The sequence below is a fragment of the Meleagris gallopavo genome, chromosome 1, assembly GCF_905368555.1.
Source record: "Meleagris gallopavo chromosome 1, MGAL_WU_HG_1.1, whole genome shotgun sequence".
NCBI classification, from domain to species: Eukaryota; Metazoa; Chordata; class Aves; order Galliformes; family Phasianidae; genus Meleagris; species Meleagris gallopavo.
Window position 1 is genome coordinate 108,443,139 of NC_139404.1, and position 17,280 is coordinate 108,460,418.

A 17,280-nucleotide genomic window follows, 5' to 3' on the forward strand; every position below is an offset into this window, starting at 1 on the left:
CAAGGATTAGTTCCAAGCCACTTAAAAGTTAGAAAGAACTGCTCCTTTTTGTCAGTCCTATTAGAAAAGAGAATATGTAAGATGAATTCTAACTTTCGTATCACTTTGTTTGATCATCTGTGCCTTGACTGTGCAGGAAAAATTCAAATGGAATCAATTACTTTTGTGGAGAGGGAAGAGATTTGATATTCTGTCTGCATTGCTGCTTCTGTCAAAATGCGAGTTTTATCACAGATACCCTGTAGCATTCACATAGGCGTGTAAACTGCACTGTGACAGAATAGATCATGTGCTGACTTCATAAGAACGTTTGTTATGGCCAGCCTTGCCTTGCAACATTACTTGTTAATTGTTGAGTCTGTGCTCTCCTGAGTTCCCTCTCTGTGCCTGATTACAGTGCTAATTACGTATGGACCATTTCCTTCCAAATACAAGCATAACTCCAGGGCTGAGGTGAAATTCTATGAGGCCTACAATTGCGCTCCTGGAAGTTGCTGAAACAAGCTCTGCATGTTAAATGTATGTCATAGCCAAGTGATTTTTAAAACCCTGCTCGTCATATGCCTTGCCCTCAGACCCTTTCCCATCTCTGTAGCCCTCCTTTGGACACTTTCTAGTAGCTTGATGGCCTTTTTGCCCCATGGTACTCCAAACTGCACCCAGTGTTTGAGGTGAGGCCACACCAGTGCCTGAGGAGGAGGTGATAAGGGGCTGTCAGAGCAGGTTTATATGGATAATTGTTGTCCTTCTCTATCCATCTCCCACTTTGGCCGGCTGACACCCTGCAATCTCAAAGCCCCATTGCTGTGGCACTATGCACAAACTGGGAGCCACAGCTTGGGCACCCGGTTCACCTGGCAGCAGCAGGAAATGTGAGCAATGCAAGCAAGTGGGCAATCCAAGGTGCCTCTGGGGACATGCTCTACATCTACAGCATCCTACAAATGTAAATTGGCATAAAGGAAAAGATTTCCTATGGTGTAACTGGAAGCAAATCAGAAACATGCAGATACAGTCGGTTTTAGAGGCTTGCTAACTTGTTTTTCATGGCAAGCATTCAGAATTGCTGAAATGTTTTGTAATGTTGGTGGCTGTTTTGCTTATCACAAGAGCAGTGGTTAGATGTGTGAGCTGCTGCCGAGCTATGCAGTAAGCTCCATCTATCTATTGGCTCTCACAAGTATCTGCTGCCTCATGTGCAGGGGGTAAAGAGATGAGAAATGTTTGCAGAAGATGCCACAGAAGCCCTTTCTGGGATCTCACTGAGGAATGAAATACTGTTTGGCAGGTATTGCATCATGGTGCTGCAATTTTAACCATCTACAATGTTAACACCTTAGTGCTGCATGTCATGTGCACGTGAAGCTGGGCAGAGCACCTTGCTGCTGCACTGGGAATGAAATTGCAGAGAGCCTTTAGCTGGATGGAAAATATTTGGCCGTCTGTCAGAGACCTGAAGTGGAACCGTGAGACCTGCTGGGGTGTGCTAAGTTGTCCAAGAGCTTCTCCCTGCCTGCTTTTACTCTCAGAGCCAGTGCAACCTGGAAATTTGACAGCATTGTTCAGCATTTGGGGTTGATGTACCAGCTGAATACCAGATGGGCAGGTAGAGCCTGCAGCGCTGGGCACTGTGGTTGAATGGCATAAATCTGCTGTGGCACACAGCGGGACTCTTTCACAGACCCAGGAAGCTGCTGGGACGTGTAACAAAAAGGGGAGTACAGCATGAGAGAAGGAAGAGGAAAGCAGGGAGCGAGCAAGGGTTAGCACCTCGCATCTCCCTTAGTGGGAACAGGAATTGTTGGGCTTTTGCTGAAGTGGCAAGGGGGAGGAATAGTTGCTCACAGACAGGGGGAGACCTACAAGTTGCTAAGAGGAGTAAGTCTGGCAGGAGGTGTTTGGCAGCCATTTCTGACAGTGATGTGCGACTGCCTGTCCGGAGCCACGAGGAACATGGAACACTGCTTATAGTTCCTATTTCTGTCTTACAGCCCACGGAATGCACAGTGCTCTAGCTCAAACATTTCAGCATCAAATGTCTTGCTCTGTGCTTTCTTTCTGTTACACTGCAGCATTGCTTTTCTTCCTCTCCCTGTGCAAGAGCCGGAAACATCCCTTCCTGCTGTGCCCTGCCATGCCAAAGGCTGCTGAGAACACGAGCCCCCCTCACCTTGGGCTGATTTTTACATCTCTTTCTCTGTAGTAGAGCCTGCCTGCTCATTTCTTCTAGAGAGGCACTATTTGAGAGGCTGACTTCTGTAATGCTGCAAAGAAAGACAGACCCATGTAGCCCACACTAATAGTTGTCAGCATGGAGGGGAGGTGTGGGACCTCTGGCACCCTTTAATGGGGAAGCTGGTGCCTTAAAACATGCATGTGTATGTGCAGTTTAGCTTCGTGCTGCTGCAGTAAGGCTTACTCAAATACAATTCCTTTTTGGTTCGGGCAGCTGGAATTGAATAGCTTTTATTTTTTATCCCTAACTGTTGATTTTTCCCCTTCCATTAAAGATAAAACTAGGAGGTCTTGTATGGTTTTCAAAATCAGACTGGTTGTAGGACGCAGTTATGGCTTTAGGTTTTTTGGTGTGTTTTGTTTTTCTCTTGATAGAAAGCATGTCACAGAAAGAACTTGAGCTCAAAGCTTGCAGTCCGGTAGCCCTACAAGGGTTTTTGCAGGTATGTCTAAATGAGAATATACTCACGAAAACCACATGTATCTGTGAGAAATGAAGCAAACTAGCAGAATTTGCAAATTATTATCTAACTAAATTTAGTATGCAGTTAAGACTTTTGTAATAGCATAGTTTTAGGGAAAAGTGATTGATGACGAACAACACTGTGGCACTGAGGGACCCAGAGAGAATGGCCTCAAGTTGCGCCAGGGGAGATTCAGGTTGGACGTTAGGAATTACTTCTCTTAAAGAGTGGTCAGGTGCTGGAATGGGCTGCCCAAGGAGGTGGTGGAGCACCAACCCTGGAGGTGTTCAAGAAACGTTTAGATGTTGTCTTGAGGGACATAGTTTAGTGAGAACTATTGGTGATAGGCAGATAGTTGGACTGGATGATCTTGGAAGTCTTTCCCAACCTTGGTGATTTTATGATTCTATGGTTAGTGTGCATGGTGGTGATAGGTCAGTGATTGGACTAGATGAGCTTAGTTTTCTTTTCCAGTTTTAATGGTTCTATAATTCTGTGAACAAAACTTTCAGTACTGTTTATATGGAAGTCAAAGCACCAAACTGCAGACTGAAAGGTGACAAATGGTGTTGCACGTACAGAGGAGAGTACTAAGAGATAAACACCTGCTTTGAACGACATGTTGTAGTTGAAACCATCCTAAGTTGGCTAAACTTACAACTATTGGTCTTCCTGAAATAAAGCTAAGGTTCATAGATGCGCATCCAGCCTTTGAACTGGTGGAAACAAGAATCCTGTAGAATCAAATCCATGCTATGGAAATAATGATGTCACCACCAGTGATATTCAGTCCAAATAGAGAAGTTGCCTGGGCTTTTTCCACCCACTGAACTTAAAACACCATTGTTCCCATTTTCATGTCATGAGCAGAAACTGCTTATGAAAATATCCATTTTCTTTGTAGGTAGAGATGCCTGCAAGAAGAGATTCCTAGAGCAGTTCTTCCTTGTGGTGACTGTTCTGCAGTTTGTGCATTTCTAAGCAAACCAGGACTCATTTCAGTTATCTGATCCATTTGTTTAAATAGAGACTAAGCTAACTGAGTACAATGTTAGTAGAAATTAAATTTGGGCATACTTGCTCTCTTTATTTTTTTGTATGTGAAGAGAATGAAAGGAAGTGGTTGAAATTAAATTTGGAAAATAGCCGTTTTAATCCTTCTCATCTTTTCAGCTGCAACAAGTTAGAAAAATACAATTGCACCTCCAGCAGAGGCAGAAGCAACACTCTCTGCAGCTAGGGAGGAGGTTTAATCGTGTCAGTTCCATTTCATTTAGGGCAGGAAAGGCAGGGCAGTCTGCCCCTCCACTGCAGAGATAAGTATTATCAAGAGCTGTTTTATTCCCTCCTGATTCCATCAAGTCATTGGAATGCTTTTCTTTGCTTTGTTCACATATTCTGTGGTCTTCTATCTCATAAATACGAGTTAAACAACTGGTAATCTTGGTGGGTTATTTATTTGTTATTCCTGAGCAACTTGATACAAAGCTGCTCCACTTTCAAAAGCAGGCAGAAGTGCTGGGGCTGACATCCCAGCATGTATGGACCCTTCTGGACATTTCTTCTAGGACAGTTTGGGTAGCACAGTGCTCCACAGGTGGTATCCAGACTGCCCCTCACTGTGGCCATCTCCTGGTGTGGGGTTTGTGGGATGGAAAGATGGCCTTCTGTGGAAGTAAACACTGCTACATGATAGTTTGTACCCTACTCTCTCCTAAATCTTATCAGTAAACTCAGTTTGGTAGTAACATTAAAGAGTGGTGGAGAATGGAGGAGTCAGGAGCAGGGACTGGTTCTTCTGCTGAGGGTGTGTGCTTCTCACATGGCTTGCTTTCTATTTCTTATGTTTACAGACAGCTTTGATGCGGTGATTGTCATTGTTCTGACTGACCATTGCATTAGCTGCTACACTTTACTTTGTGTTCTTCTGCTGTGCGTAATTTCTCCAGGTAATTTGTTCAGTCAGTGCACTTATTAAGTGATCATGAATGTCAGAGCAATATGCACAGCTTATTATTATTTTGACCTTGAAGTACCATCATCTCATTAGGATGGTGAGTCAAGCAAAATCTTCCTATTCAGGGGAAATAGACTCATCAAAAATCTCTAAACATACTGAGCCAAACCTATGGACAATAGTGGAAGTTTCTATGGTTTAATGGGCTGGAGAACCAGACCAATGTAGCAAACATATTTATCACCAGATCATGGTGATGATCTTTTGCTCCTGACCTTTTCTAGAAACTGGTGCTGTCAAGATTGAAAATAATTCAAGGAATAAATTCTAATGATGGTAACTCTGCATTTTTTTTTCCCTTATTTGAGATTGTGTTTTTAATTCTAACAACTAGGAAACAAATTTTCATCTTTGTGTGTTGAATTTGGCTTAATGTTCTCTTCCATACACCTTAATTTTGGAAATTCATGACATGCAGGATTTTTTTTAATGAACTCTGAATCAGTTTTGCATTTGGCTGAAGAATGTGCAGAGAAATTAGATCTCTATTGTATTAGAAACTAAGATAATTTTCCTGTCATGCTCAGGTTTAAAAGGCTCGGTCTGTAGTAGACAATCTGTAATGCTGTGTGGGATGTGATTGAGTAGTTGACTATTATTTTACAGCGTATCTGGAGAATCCTTGGTACAGACTGTTCAAATGGATACCAGAACTCTTTTTTACACCTTATTTCCTTTCATATGCATTTCTCTGACTCACTGCTGTTGATCTAAGCTGTGTTTTCTAGCTACTTACACAGCTCTTGTTGCCAGTGGTATACCTGTGCTTCTGAAATAAATGAGTCCTGGGGGGTCACTGCTTTTCCTCACAACTCTGCCTGGACTGATGGATAGATGGTTAGTGCTCTTGGGCTTTCTAATACTATAAAGGGAGATGAGGGCAAAGATGCTTACAGTACTGATTTTCATAGCTGGTTTTAAAAGCGAAGTGCATCAGTTCATTAGAGGAAACACCAATACAAGAAAGACAGGGAGCTGTTGGAGGAGTTCCAGAGAAGGATCACTGAGATGATCAGGGGACTGGAGCACCTCCCCTATGAAGACAGGCTGAGGGAGCTGGGCTTGTTCAGCCTGGAGAAAAGAAGGCTGTGGGGTGACCTCATTGCAGCCTTTCAGTGCCTAAAGAGAGCCTACAAACAGGAGGGGAATCAACTCTTTGAAAGGGTAGATAACAGCAGGACAAGGGGAAATGGTTTGAAGTTGAGGGAGGGGAGATTTAGGCTGGATGTCAGAGGGAAGTTCTTTACTATGAGAGTGAGGTACTGGATCAGGCTGCCCAGAGAGGCTGTGGATGCCCCGTCCTTGGAGGTGTTCAAGGCCAGATTGGATGAGGCGCTGGGCAGCCTGGTCTAGTATTAAATGGGGAGGTTGGTGGCCCTGCCTGTGGTGAAGGAGCTGGAACTTGGTGATCCTTGAGGTCCCTTCCAACCCAGGCCATTCTGCAATTCTTGATTCTGTGAAACTGGAAGGCGGAAAGTGTACTGAGAGAAGTTTTCATCAGCTCCAGGTGCTGCTGTTCATGCTAGTCCCACTCACACTCACAGAGCAGGTCACGGAACAAATAGTCCTCTCTTTGAAAATAAAAGAGTTTTGGTTTATCCTTTATGTGTTTCTGATAAACAGAGTTTATAGAGCTCTGAAGAACGGTGGGGAAACTCTTGATGAGACGTGACCACCAAAGTGGTTTTTTGTACTGCTTTTGACTTGCAGCGTTACTGGCTTTTTTTCATAGGATTGCCAAGTTTTTACAGACAGCAGTGAGGCTCACAAAGCTCAGTTTGAAAAGTACAGTATTTTAAAATACAAGAGCAAATGGCAGAATTCAGTCTCATAAGGGTTTTGCTTAATTTTTCAACCAGCAAAAATATGGGGGTAGGCAAAATACTTGAAATCAGAGTGGGGGCAACAGGTTCGGAGCAAAAGATATTAATAATTAGCTTCATAAATAGAGATTAACATTGTCTGGTGGAGCAGAAGCAACTGGAAAACTGAAACAGGGCATGCTCAAAAACCTGAAGACAAAAGGTTAACAATGTCAGTACTGCTGCAGCAGCTTTGGTTGTTGTAAGCATGTTAATTCTCACTGGGTTGGACTATTAGAACCAGAAGACCAATTTCTAATTCTGTGCTCTTACTCATACATACCTTACGAACGTCAGAGGATTGTATGTATGTAGCAGCAGTAAGTGAATTAAAACCTGCAGTTAAAACTGGAAATACTGTGCGCATAGAATGATTAGTGGCTTCATTTTTAGTTCGGAGCTCACAAATAAATATAAATTTCACAAAATGACAGTAATGTGCTCAGGGCTTGTGCTGCATCTGTTTCATTTTTAAGCTGATTTCTTAATGAAATGAAAGAGTTGCAGTATTGCTCTCTGCCATTCTGCTTTTTAATGGCTTTTGAGCTTGATAGCAGATTTGAGCCACATTTAAAAGAGATGTAGATGTCTCAAAGCAGGTTAATCTTTATGACTGTGATGAATGCAGAAAGATGGCTAATAGAGAATGATGGTGTAACTGAGAACCACGTATCTCTGGTTGTGAATCTGTGTGAATGTGGAGCCTTAGCGTTCAGCTCTTGCCCTTTAGTTGAGAATGAGGTAAACATGGTGGGAGCTCAGAAGGGTATAAAGTATTTAAGAATCATAGAATCACTCAGGTTGGAAAAAACCTTAAAGATCATTGAGTCCAACCACAACCTAACCATACTACCCTAACTCTAACAACCCTCCACTAAATCACGTCCCTGAGCACCACATCCAAATGGTTTTTAAACACATCCAGGGATGGTGACTCAACCATCCCCTTGGGGAGCCTATTCCAGTGCTTTTCTGTAAGTGCATTTCTGTAAAGAAGTTCTTCCTGATATCCAACCTAAGCTTACCCTGGCACAATTTGAGGCCATTTCTCCTTGTCCTGTCACCAGTGAGAAGAGGCCAACCCTGCTGTTGGTGCTGTAAGCACCTTCCAGGTATTGGAAGAGAGCAATAAGGTCTTCTCCAGACAAAACAGCCCCAGTTCCTTCAGTCTCTTCTCATAGGGCATATTCTCCAAGCCCTTTACAAGCCTTGCTGCCCTTCTTTGGACCTGCTTCAGCACCTCAATGTCCTTTCTGTAGTGAGGTGCCCAAAACTGAACACAGTACTCGAGGTGAGGCCTCACCAATGCCGAGTACAGGGGCAGGATGACTTTCCTAGTCCTGCTCACCACACTATTCCTGATACAAGTCAGGATGCCATTGGCCTTCGTGGCCACTGGGTACACTGCTGGCTCACATTCAGCCATCTGTCCATCAGTACATCAGTACACTCCCTTTCCATCAGGCAGCTTTCCAGCCACTCCTCCCAAAGCCTGTAGGGTTGCCTGGGGGTGTTGTGACCAAAATGCAGGACCCAACACTTGGCCCTATTGAAACTCATACAGTTAACCTTGGCCCATAGATCGATCCAGTCTATCCAGGTCCCTCTGTAGTGCCTTTCTCCCCTCTGGCAGATCAACTTGCTGTCATCTGCAAAGTTACTGAGGGTACACTCAATCCCCTCATCAAGATCGTTAATAAAGATGTTAAATAGAACCAGTACCAAGCCCTGGGGGACACCACTTGTGACCAGTAGCTAACTGGATTTATCTCCACTGACCACAGCTCTTTGGGCCTGGCCATCCAGCCAGTGTTTCACTCAGAGGAGCACTCACCCATACGAACCATAGGCAGCAGCTTCTCCATGAGGATGTTGTGGGGGACAATGCCAAAGGCTTTACTGAAATCCAAGTAGACCATATCAACAGCCTTACCTTCATTCCCTAAGCGGGGCACCTTGTCATAAAATGAAATCAGGTTTGTCAGACAGGATCTACCATTGGTAAACCCATGCTGACTGAGCCTAATGCCCTGGTTGACCTTTAATTGGTCCATGATGGCTCCTGAGATTATCCATTCCATAACCTTTCCGGGCACTGAGATGAGACTGATAGGTCTGTAGCTGCCAGGATCATCCTTCTGGCTCTTTTTGAAGATGGGCATCACATCTGCCAGTTTCCAGTCTGCTGGGAGATCCCTGGTTAGTCAGGACTGCTGAAGAATTTTCTTGTTGGAGAAGATTAATATTATGGGGAGTGGTCTCTGTTAGTCAATTGATCCTGTGAGATAAGGCACTTAAAGGCATTGAAAGTATGCCACTTGCTTTGAGCTGGGTTTTACATTAGTGCTGCCCTGTGGCATGAGTGTGAGAAGTAAGACCTTTTTGAGGCTGTGAAAAGTTATCTGTGGTTCTCTTTGCGGCTGAACAGTTAGAAATAGAGGTTTTGTGGTTATGGGTCAGTGTTGTGGAGATACAAGTTGCTTTGGGAAAGGAGGGAGTAAAATTGAGAGATTTTACTAGCATGTCAGTGAACATGCTTACGTATTCGAAAGAAGTGAACCGTGCTGAGACTTGCTGTCTAAGCTGAAGCAGATGCTCAGTTCCTAAGCACTTCACTTAGCTGGTCTTTATATATGTCAATGAGATGTAGAAGTTCTGCTTTTCCTCTTTCCATCAAAATTTCTCTGTCTTCTTCCCAGCCTGTCTCTGTGATTCAGTAGCTGCTGACCATCCTTTGCCTGTCAGTATGTCCTGAATTGCATGACTGTCTTACGTGGGCAGGAGAATAAAGAAATCCTGTGTTAAGGTGAACTTAATAAATACCTTAAAAAATCAAGAGCAGTTAAGTGAGGGACTGGCAAAATGGACACCAGCTCTTCTTTACTTGCTCTTTACCTTTCTCGTGATCCACAAAGAGATGATGCCAGAGTGCAGAGTAGGGCACTGGAGCAAGGGTGATAGATGCTATTTCCACACACAACAAAGCTGGAGAGGGAACTTGCCATGTTGTCTCCAGCTTTCCACTGAACACATGACATGTTCTTTGGTGCCTAATATGGTAATGTCCTTAGTTTATAGGGCAAATACCAAGTGCTCCAGAGTCTGTTTGAAGCAAAGAGACTATGGAAGTGCAGCCCAATCATTTTATTTGAGGATAATACTTGAAATTTCATTTTTCTTCATGCTTTTTGTATGTGCTTTATTAATAATCCTTTTCTGCAGTGGGCTAAACTGTGACTTGGGAGGTAGTAAGCACTAGTCTGATGACTGTGAGGGATACAGTCATCAGGAAAGCTGCCTGCATGTGTCTGTGCAGAAGGCAAGTCACAATCTGAGAAATAATTACTGGGAATCAGAGGAGGTTTAGTATGGATGTTAGGAAGAATATCTTCACATCAACCATTGGAGCAGGGATCCCCATCCCTGGAAGTATTTAAAAGATGAGTGGACCTGGAACGATGGGACTTGGTAGGTCAGGTTGCTGATTGGACCTGGTGATCTTGAAGGTCATTTCCAACCCAAATGATTCTGTGAGAAGGACGTGTTAGCTGAAAAGATAAATGAACCCATTGCTGATTTAGGGCACTAGACATTGAGTACTATGGTGATACTCCTGAATGGAATGGTACCTGTCAACAATGATGCAGGGTTTGGGTTTCTGGGAGATAACTACATCCTGCAGCTCTTCAATGAGGGAGGAGAGAGGAAGGAGGGCATCACTTGCTTTTTTTAAACATGAGTTTCTGCTTCCGAGCAGCTGTTCCTGAAATAATTTATTATTGGAAGAAATATTTCTTTCATTCTTACTGGGAAAATTTAGATTATTCATCAGGAGCTTCAATATCAGCTTATTCAACTCGCTCTGCTTTCTGTGGTAGGCACAATAGTGCCTTTCCCCTCTGTAATGTACTTCAGAAGTAACTAGATTATTAATCATGCAAAGAGATTTTAATTGTGAAAAAGCTGGACACTGTGTAGCTTCAAAGGCAGTAACTCAGATGTAGAAAAGACATTAAGAGAATAAGCTTTGCCAAGTAAAACTACTGTTGAGTTTTATAAATAGCACCATAATGTAAGCAGGTGGCATTTGATTCCTCACAGCTGGAAGGTGCTTTGTTTTCAAGCATTAGGAACTTCAGCATCACCTTTGGATGCTCATCTTGTCAAATGTACTTGTTACCATCTACTGGTGGCTCCAGTCATTTGCAACACTTGCAGAGAGAAAACATAAATACTTGCAGCAAACTTTGGCAGAAATTTAGGAGTGTGCTTTTATTTTTGGGGTGAAGCACTGAATCTGTGGTTTGATAACCTGGTTGGCTTCATTGAAGATCTTCTAGTACACAGCCGATCAGAAAGGCCAGTTTTGGAATAAACTCAATCAGGTTTCTTGTTTGAAATGTTTTGTTCAGTTATGTTCACACTGGCAGGATTTGTGTTGGATTAGACTTGTCAAAGCTTCTATGACTTTATGCTGGTTCACACATTACCCAGCTTCCTGCACGAGGGATAAACGTGGCCCATGCCCAGGTTAAGTATTCTGGCTAATTCAGAAGTGGACATGTTCTGTGCCAAGACCTTTCCCAGATCAAGTTTGTACTGCTACATAGCCTAAGGATTTTTTATTATTTTACTTTTTTCCCCCTACTAACTGGTTTATGGCTTGACAAAGTGAGAAGTTATTACACTTGCTCCGGCATGGTCTTTGCATGTTTAGGAAATACCTAATTTTCCTTTCCATGCCTTAGTTTGTCAGGCTGATGCTCTTGATGACCAGCTGTGCTCTTTCTATCATGAAATCTGCTGCAGGGTGAACAACTTGCCCTGCAGATGGACTGCTGTACTGTTGTGGTAGTAGCAAACATGTAGCAAAGCCTGTGTAACACCTGCCTGCCCTCGGTCTGTGCTTGTTCAGAATTGCTGTGTGTGCTGAGCTTTGAGGGCAGGCTAGGAAGGCATCAGTTCATTTGCACAGTCTTGAAGGCTCAGCATGCTGTTTTTGGGGGCAGGGAAGATGAGACTCCTGTTGCAGTTCAGGGACGGCAACCCCAGAAGGCACAGCAATTGCAGCCCAGCTTATTTACTAGTGAGGGCTTGACTGGTTTGCGTGGGTCTGCGTTCCTCCCAGTGTTGTCTGATTATATGATCTTTGTCTGAAGAGAGAACTGTGAGGGTTCATCTTCAGATCTTCTTGGTGAGCTGTAAATTGCAAATGAATGTTCCTTTCTGTTTTTGGAAGTGATTTGTACCATCGATGATTTATTCTATGAAAACCTGAATGAGGCAAACTGGGAGAGCAAAGAGTTTATATGGTTGGATTACAGTTGCTGAAGTTGCATGAACTGTTTCAGCGCTCCTGCTTTGCCCTTTCTCAGGACTTGTGAATCCAAACTCAATTAGATGCTTTTCTTTCTCTTGCAGGACAGTTATTCTGAGTGACGGCCCTTGCACACGCTTCTGAGTGGTTATCATGGGCTTCATTGCCTTTCTGAAGACCCAGTTCATTGTTCACCTCCTTATTGGGTTCGTCTTTGTTGTGAGTGGACTGATCATTAACTTCATTCAACTATGCACACTAATCCTCTGGCCCATAAACAAGCAGTTTTATCGCCGAGTAAACTGTCGCCTTGCCTATTCACTTTGGAGCCGTGAGTATGCTTGAAGGAGACATGAGGTCTGGGGGTGGGGAGAGGAGTGTTTTTTGTTTCTTTTTGTTAATTGAAGAAAAAAAATATCTACAAATATACGCACACACTAAAGAGAGCTGCTACGTTGGAAGTAGACTCTTTCTGAGTAGTTCAGAGCCACTGTATTTTCTGAAATACTGGGCAAATGTACAGAAGTCAAGTCACTGAGACATACTGTCCCTCTGTTCTGTAAAAGAAGTGGGAAGTAAAGCTCCTGTACAACCCTATATACTCCTCCTTGCTGGGTAGGAAACTGCTGATCAGTAACATCTTCACCCTGCATTGGAGCCTCTGGTAAGCAGTGTGAGCAAGTGGAATTCACAGAGACTGCTTCAGATGTTTAGAACAGGCACCATGTTGACCTCTTATTTAGGAGCTCAAGTTTTCTGTGTAGTCTGCAAAGACAGATGTCTGTCTGAAAGTATCTAGAATAGATGCCTTTATAGCTGGACTATGTGACAGCTTCAGAATTCTCTCACACCCCACGGTATCTGTCGATGACGCCCGTGTCTCTTGTGAACAGTTTCCTTCTTCTGCATCTGGGAGAGCTTTACACAGTGAGTTCAGCTGCTTCGCTTTCCTCTTTTGAGACTTTGCAAAACTTCCCCATCTTGAATGGTTTCATTTGCCATCATACAGTTTAACAGGAAATTAGATTTCTGAAATGAACATTCTGAAGGCTCCTTAGTTCAAATGTCACCTCCTATTTCAGTAGTGAATCATCTATTTTATTTCTGTTCTCCGTCTTCACCCAGTATGTGCAACCACTTACCTTAGTGCTCAGCATCCCGCTTTGGGTAAATGAATCAGCTGAACAAGTACTAAATTACCACTGAGCAGTCCACTGACAGGCACCCACATTTCTTAAGTCATCGGTGTGAAGTACTACCAACAAAAATTCTCCGAAGTTTGGTTGTGTTTTAAGATTATTGTCCTTTTCCTGTGCTTTTTGTCCCACCTACTCAGACTACTGTCTCAGAGGCACAGGAGAAAGGAAATTATTGTCCAAAATGATTCAGAGAAGACAGATAAATGTATTGTACCTGTTATAAATTTAATGAGTGAGAAATTAAGCTGTGAAAATGAATGTAAATGTTACATGGGATTCACAGTGCTGATGGCCTGTAGTGGAAAAGCCAGAGAATATGCACTATGGTTGTGATTTATAATAATTAAGCTGTGGAAATGTAGCAGTTCAAATGCTGTCCTTCATAACAAAATGTGTTCTATTATGAGGAAACCTTTGGCAGTGAACCTACAGTTTGGTATTATATTCTAGATGCTTCATTTTGGTCATTTTCTTGAAACTGTTTCATTTGAGACTGAGAATTTTTCAGGTAGGATCTCTCCGTAGCAGTAATGACCTTCAATAAAAGGTTCTCTTCCAGTCTGGCAGAAGAATGGTGTGTAAGGGTAGATATGCAGTGGTTGGTGTGTATGCCTATATTATAGTCCACTGAAAATGAGGCTGTATTACTATAGCTCTTCTTAAGTATATAAAGCATGGCTTCAAAAGGGAAAGGAGACAGACTCTATCTAGTGTCCACGGCAAACATTTTTGGACAAGGAAAAAGTAAAGGTAGAATAGAGAGGTGGGTTAAGCATGAAAGCTTTCTTATGGTAAGTACTAGTGAATTCAAATAATCTGGCGGAACTGTGAATCAGATATTTAAGGACAAGTCAGACCAGTGGGCTCAATCTTCTTTGTCTTCTCCTCACTGTGATAGCTGAGCTCTCTCTCTATGCCACGCACAAAGCACTTTATCCCCACTCAGTGCTACTCCAGCAGTAGGGCTAAGCCATACCCCACAGACCCCACTGGAGTGCAGCCCTGCAGATCCTATCCCCTCCTGCAAAGAGTCTTCATACCACAAACTCCAGTAAGCCTGGCCTTGCCTTTTTTTTTTTTTCAGCACCTCTCCATCATCTCCCCTTCCAGCTTTAACCTGGACATGGTGCAGAGATGAGGAGCAGCAAGAGTCAGCTGTCCTAAAGCACTGCTTTTCCTCATCTGTATGTAACTGTATGCTGGGGTGGATTGCCAGTGTTCAGAGAGCTACTGTTTGTAATCAGGGATGGCTCAGAAATGCATTCATCTATGGTATGGTTCAGATTACCCCTTCATTAGTGAGGATGGCATCTCCTCCTCCCTGTCCTTCCTGCCAGCACCTTCCTGGAGTAACTTGCTGCTGGAGATGTCTGTCTGACTGGGCTGAAAGTAAACACGTCACTGCATATTTAATTCATGAGGGGTAGTCTGTATTCCAAGTTTCACTGTGTCAACTCTTTTCTGATGATTTATGCTCTTGGATAGCAGTGTGTTTAGTTTAGTCCAGTTCCAAAACCAGACTCGAGTTTTAGTACTTTATGCTGCCTCTTGTTTATTTTCTTTTCTGAATTGTTTGGGAGGTCAGAAAACCACTTGCTTTGGTGTTTTGGATTCCACACCATAAGAAGGATTTTTGTTGTAGTAAAATAGTATTAGTTTTCAGTGGCAGCTGCATGGAGTATCCCAGACATTGCAAGTTGTACATTCTTTTGGTTTAGAAATACGAGCTTGCTGGAGCACTGACAGGATCGGTACACACAAAATAGCTGTAACCCACACACCAAAAGAAAAAGGAAATGAACCCACTCCTTGTTATAATTGCTTCATTTATCAGTACTCTTGTAAAGGACAATCTGTTTCCTCATACGAATTCTCTGGCTCATCAGCCCTCCTCTTTCAGTGTGAAATCTGGCAAATCTAAGCAAAGCTTCCTCCACTATTTTGGAATCCACAGTACAAGGAATGCTTTGCAGAAAATCATCCACACCTGCCTCTGCAGACTTTTACCAGATGTTGAGAAAGAAATAGTCCATTTTATTTTTGTTAAGAAAATGCAGTGAATATAGCAGTTACTAGAGTTGTTCAAAAGGGAATATTGCTTGGAGCATTACACTGTGTTTGGTACCACAACTCCATTCTCCCAAACACCAACGTGGGAGAACATGGCTCTAAGCTGAGGACATTCTGGTTGCATGTAGCAGGCAGGGAAATGGTTTTAAACTGGAAGAGGGTAGAATTAGACTACATATTAAGAAGAAATTCTTGTGGTGAGAGGAACAGGTTGCTCAGTGAGGTTGTGGATGCCCCCTCCTTGGAGGCACTCAAGGCCAGGCTGGATGGGGCTTTGAGCAGCCTGATCTCAAGGGAGGTTTGCCTGCCTATAGCAGGGGGTTGGAACCAGATGATCTTAAAGGTCCCTTCCAACCCAAACATTCTATGATTCTTGCACTGAGCCAGTGTAATCAGAACAAGAAAGCAAAAAAACATCTTTCCCAAAGGAGATAAAGCTGTAAAGAAATGATGAAAATCTCTAGTTGGTATAAAGTTTTCTTTTCACTGTTGCAATTCCAATCAGCCAGGGTTGCATTCTCTCAGTCAGCAAATTGCATACATTTGTCAGGCCTCCAAATAAGTGAGTCTTGAAAATCATACAGGAGAACAACCTGGCAGATAAGCTACAGAAGCTATGTGTCTTCAGCAGATTAGGATCATTTTCCCTTACTATTCACCTGAGTACTATGTTTGACTTCTCTCTCATGCAAAATTAAACTTACTCTTATTTGGCAGCAAAGACAGAATAGTGTGAATTGTGATCCCACTAATCAGAAGCCCTTATGCAGGAAGGCATTTTGTTCCATTTTGCAAAACCAAGGCTTCCTGGCCGAAGGTTGAAATGTGATGTGTCAGAATCTGATACAGAGAACTGAAAGGACTAGTTTTAATTCTGCATATTTGTAATAGTAGCATCAGAAGAGCTGGAATTTTTAACGGCCATAGTTGTGCAAACAAATTTTGATTGCATCTATAACTTATTGAAATGAGAGAATACCAATGACTACAGTTTGCATGAAAGCAAATCTTCCTACTGGGAAAATGAACTATTCTCATACTTTTTATAGTTGTCCCATGATACCAGCAATGCTTTCCATCTGCTTCGTTGTACTGAAAGGAGATAAATAGGCAAACCATAGCAACTATGCTAAATGTGTGCTGAATTTAAATGGGAGGTCTTTCTAAGATGAAAAGGATGGAAGCTGAAAATAAGAGGAGTGGATAATGAAGGAAAGGTACAGAGTGGAGGAAGAGATACATTGGTATACTGAAAATTGGAGAAGATGAAGGGGAGAGGGCTCGTTCATTCTTTAGCTGTACACAAAAGAAGCAGTTTACCATTCCTGGCTTTGTGCAAGTATTTTGATAAACTAGCTTGAATCTCTGTTGCTTCTGACTCTGTAGGTGACCATAATATAGAATGTTAAGAATCCTGTGTTCTAATATTAAAATATCTTGCAAAAGATCTGTGCACCACATCCCTTTAAAAGCCTTTCATGGGTCTGTTTACCTCCATAAAACTTGTTTCATGTTAAGTAAAAGCATTAGGCTGCATCTATGCATAATTTGTGTTCCACCTGGGAGAATATGTACTCATTTAGTGGAGCAATCAACAGCTCAGCTGTCTGTTTTCAGGCATGAATTTTTTGATATTCTTTCTGGTTATCACAAAATTTCACATTCGTAGTACAACGTCTAAACTTGCCACTGTTAAAAACTTGTTAAAGTATCCCTAATCCATATATGTAATTACCTAAATTCTGCTTAAGGATAGCATTGTAATTTGATCTATAGATTTACAAGCTCTCATTTAATCTTGGCTGGGTTGAATTGAGAAGATGACAAGTCTTGTCAGGAGTCAGAAGAGACCAGGCACTGCACGGGGCTGCTGTTGAAACACTGAATGTTTTTTGTAAGTAAGCATCACCCCTAACTCATCTCTCTCTTCATGTTTCTCAGAGTTAGTAATGCTGCTGGAATGGTGGTCGGGCACAGAGTGCACCTTGTTCTCTGACGAGGCCACGGTGAATACCTTTGGGAAAGAGCATGTCATCATCATCTTGAATCACAACTTTGAAATTGACTTCTTGTGTGGCTGGACTATGACGGAGCGCTTTGGAGTGCTGGGGGTATG

General features: G+C 42.7%; 1 protein-coding gene across 2 annotated transcripts in view; it reads left to right on the forward strand.

Moving 5' to 3' along the window:
- The window catches only part of AGPAT3 (1-acylglycerol-3-phosphate O-acyltransferase 3), a 96,373-nt gene that overhangs the window by 63,591 nt on the left and 15,502 nt on the right, over positions 1-17,280 (forward strand). For both annotated transcript variants that reach the window (XM_085209314.1, XM_085209320.1), the window contains 2 exons: positions 12,000-12,226; positions 17,106-17,275. In XM_085209314.1, coding sequence (XP_085065440.1) covers positions 12,049-12,226; positions 17,106-17,275 — 348 coding nt within the window. In that variant the 5' untranslated portion in view covers positions 12,000-12,048. The remainder of the gene's footprint in view (positions 1-11,999; positions 12,227-17,105; positions 17,276-17,280) is intronic.